The sequence below is a fragment of the Aureococcus anophagefferens genome (genome assembly GCF_000186865.1).
Source record: "Aureococcus anophagefferens unplaced genomic scaffold AURANscaffold_7, whole genome shotgun sequence".
Taxonomy (NCBI): domain Eukaryota; class Pelagophyceae; order Pelagomonadales; family Pelagomonadaceae; genus Aureococcus; species Aureococcus anophagefferens.
The window spans coordinates 409,811-413,684 of NW_008705567.1; the positions used below are offsets into that span (position 1 = coordinate 409,811).

At 75.6% G+C, this 3,874-nt stretch overlaps 1 protein-coding gene across 1 annotated transcript; it reads right to left on the reverse strand.

Moving 5' to 3' along the window:
* Window positions 1-1,277: 1,277 nt before the first annotated feature.
* AURANDRAFT_25453 (hypothetical protein) lies at window positions 1,278-1,553 on the reverse strand (the record flags this gene model as incomplete). Its single annotated transcript, XM_009038153.1, has 1 exon — window positions 1,278-1,553. A coding segment is annotated over one exon (276 nt), but the record flags the coding sequence as incomplete, so codon positions are not given.
* Window positions 1,554-3,874: the final 2,321 nt, after the last annotated feature.

Here is a 3,874-nt window from a genome sequence, read left to right on the forward strand (position 1 = left end):
ACGCGGAGCGTCGCGAGGAAGGACCGGCTCGGCGCGCGCGCGTCGACGCGCGCGAAGCGCAGCTCGAGGCCGCCGTCGCCGGACGCCTCGAAGTCGAGGCGAAGCGGGCGAAGGCGGCGAGCTCGCGCCGCAGCGCCTCCGCGGCCGCCGGGTCCGCCGGGCCGCGCGGCGCGCCGGCACCGGCCGCCGCGCCGCGGAGCGCCGCGACCTCGCCCTTGACCTCGTCGACGCGCGCGCGGAGCGCCTCCAGCTCCGCGTCGCGCGCCGCGAGGAGCGACGTCGCCTCGAGCCGGCCCTCGAGGACGCCGACCTCCTCGCGGCACCGCGCCGCCTCCGCCGACGCGTCGCCGACGGCGCGGCGCAGGCGCGACGCCTCGACCTTGCCAAAGTCCTCGGCGCCCTCGCGCGCCTCGCCGATGGCCACGTTGAGCGCGGAGAGCTCGCTCATCGGTGCAGTCGTTTGCCCTTAGCAAGCGCCCATGCGATTAGGCGCCACGCGCGGTTCGAACTGAAGGCCGCGATGCCTCCAAGACGCCTCCCGCCGCGCCCGACGCCCCCCGCGGACGCGTCATACAGCGAGGGTTACGCCGCGGCGCGCGCCTCGACGGCCGCGCGGGCGTCGGGCCGCGGCCTCAGGGCGCGTCCGGCGCGCCCGGCGCCGCGGCGGCCTGCGCGCACATGGCCGCGAAGGCCGGGTCGGCGAACATGGCGAGGAGCGCGTCGTCGCCCGGGCCGGCCGCCGGCGCGTCCGGCGGCGGCGGCGGGGGCGGCGGCGCGAGGCCGCCGTTGAGGCGCTGGCACGTCTGCATGAGCATCATGAGCTCCATGGGCCCCATGGCCGCGGCGACCTCCGGCGCCGCGGGGAAGGCCGGCGGCGCCGGCGGCGCCGGCGCGTTTCCGGCGCGGAGGCCGACGATGGTCTCGTTCTGCGCCTGGAGCACCGCGAGGAGCTGCGCGCGCTCCGCGTCGGCGGCGCGGAGCCGGTCGTTCTCCGCGCGGAGGCGCTTCGTCTCGCGCTCCAGGTCCAGGACCTTGCGCATCCACGTCGACACCGTCGCGCTGGCCTCGGGCGCCGCGCGCTTGCTCGCCGCGTCGAGCTCCGCGTTCGCGCGGGCCCAGACGTCCTTGGCGACGAGGGATTCGACGCCCGTCCGCGGCCTACTGTCCTCCTCGGGCCGCGCGCCCTTGCGGTGGACGAGGCGCAGCTCCTCGGGCTTGCCCTCGCGGAAGTGGGCGTGGGCGAAGCGCACGACCTTGGACTCGCGCGACGAGCCGGGCACCTTGTGGAACTGGTACATGTTCAGGAGCCGCGTGAAGGAGGAGAAGTTGCGGTGGCGGAAGTAGGCCGGGCAGACCTCGGCGGCGAAGCGCGCCGGGTCCGCGATGACCATCTTCGACCCGTCCTCGGACCAGCGCACGATGGACTTGTCGGCGTCGCTCATGAGGGCGAAGAGCGTCTGGACGAAGACGGGCGCCTCGTCGCCGCGGTCGCAGCGCTTGCGCTTCCCGAGGTCGCTCAGGCTGCAGGCCGCGGAGGACGAAGCGGTCTCCATGAGTTCGCGGGCGGCGGCGGCGGCGGCGGACGGGCGGCGGGCGGCGCGGTGTTCCGGGCAGCCTCAAAAGGGGAGTCAGCTTCGGTACCCGGGCGGCCCGGATCGCATCAGGGCCTATATCTTGCGCGTCATAACTGCACGGTTTGCCGTGCCGTGACGTCGCGCCGCCGGGGGTCCACCGTGACGGCCGCCCCCGGACCTCCTCGGGCGCGCGCACCCCCACAAAAACCCGACGATTACCGCGGCGCGTGGTGCGCGTACTCGAGCGCGAAGGTCGCCTCGCCGGCCGTCGCGGACCTGGGCAGCACAAGGGTGATTCAACGTCGCTTCAACGTGAGTGTTCCGCGCGCGCGCGTTCCGGAAAAAGCGTCCACGCTTCGAGACCGTTCCGAGAGATGATCGCTCGTCCAAAAAATCAGCCGAAACGAGTGGAAAATGGCCGAGATATGAGCCTTTGAAGTTGGGAATTTCGCTCTCTTGTGCTGCCCCGTCGCGGACCGCAGCGCGGTCGCGTAGCCGAGGAGCTCGGAGAGGGGCGCGCGCGCGACGACGGTCGCGCGGCCGCCGGCCGTGGCCACGTCGACGACGCGCGCCCGCCGCCCCGCGGCGAGGTCGTCGAGCACGGCGCCGAGCCGCGCCTCGGGGACGGCGACGTCGACGCGCATGACGGGCTCGAGCACCGCGGGCGCCGCGTGGTCGAGCGCGTCCCTCAACGCCGCGGCGCACGCGGCCCGCACGGCGCCGAGCGACGAGTCGCCGTCGAGGGCCGCGCCCTCGACCGTGATGTCGCACGACGCGAGCGCGTGGCCGCCCAGGGTCCCGCGCGTCGCCGCGGCCGCGAGGCCATCGAGCGCCGCGGCGCCGTGGAGCTTCGACGCGCCGTCGAGCGCGTCCCGCGCGGCCGGCGCGAGGGATATTCGCGGCGGGCCGCCGCCGTAGACGGCCTCGCCGTCGACGTCGGCCGCGCGCGGCGCGAGCGACAGCTCGAGCGCGCAGAAGAGGCGGCTCTCGCCGAGCGTCCGGTCGTAGACGAACGGCGGCCGCCGCGTCTCCGCCGTCGGCGCCTCGCGCAGGGCGACGGCCGGCGGGCCGAAGGTCACGTCGACGCCGAAGTCGGACCGGAGCCGCTCGAGCGCGACCTCGAGGTGGAGCTCGCCGAGGCCCCGGAGCACGACCTGCCCCGTGTCCCCGTCGACGTCGACGACCAGGCTCGGGTCGTCGCGCGCGAGGATCGCCGCGGCGGCCTCGAGGGCCTTGGCCGCCGACGGCGACCCGGGCTCGGCCGCGACGGCGAAGACCGGCGGCGGCGCGTCGACGGCCTCGAGCCGGAGGCCCGCGCCGCGGCGCGCGGCGTCGAAGCCGGGGGAGCCCTTGGGCCCGACGAGCGTGTCGCCGGCCCGGGCGGACCGCAGGCCCGTGAGCACGACGATGTCGCCCGCGTCCCAGGACTCCGCGGGCTCGAGGCCGCCGCCGAGGGGCGTGAGGAACTGGCCGGGACGCTCGACGGCGCCGGTCGACGACGCGAGCACCTCCTTGGGCCGCGCGGACCCGCGGTAGGCGCGCGCGTAGGCGAGGGGCCCGCGCCGCGCGTCGTGGGCGACCTTGAAGACGAAGCCCGCGAAGCCGTCGCCGGCCGCGGCGCCGTCGCCCGCGAGCGCCTCCCGCGGCGACGGCAGGTAGGCGACCTGGGCAGCAAAAGGGTGATTCAACGTCGCTTCAACGTGAGTGTTCCGCGCACGCGCGTTCCGGAAAAAAGCATCCACGCTTCGATACCGTTCCGAGAGATGATCGCTCGTCCAAAAATCAGCCGAAACGAGTGGAAAACGGCCGAGATATGAGCCTTTGAAGTTGGGAATTTCGCTCTCTTGTGCTGCCCTGTAGTCGACGACCGCGTCGAGGACCTCGGCGACGCCGACGCCCCGGAGCGCCGCGGCGCAGACCGCGGGCACGGCGCGCCCGGCGAGCGTCGCCCGCCGCAGGCCCGCGGCGACGGCCGCGTCGTCCGGCGCCTCGTCGGCCAAATACGCGTCGGCGACGGCGTCGTCGACGTCCGCGACGGCCGCGGCGTCGAGCGCGCTTTCGGGGCCGGCGAAGGCCCCCGCCGCATCGAAGACCGGCCGCTGCACGGGCACGACGGCGCAGCCCTCCGGCAGGCACCGCGCCGCGACGGACGCGAGCGCCTTTCCGAAGTCCGCGCCCGGCCGGTCCATCTTGTTGACGACGGCGACGCAGGGCAGCCCGAAGGTCTCGAGGGCCGCGCGCGCGACGGCCTCCGTGCGCGCCTGGGCGCCGGCGACGGCGTCGACGACGAGCACGACGCC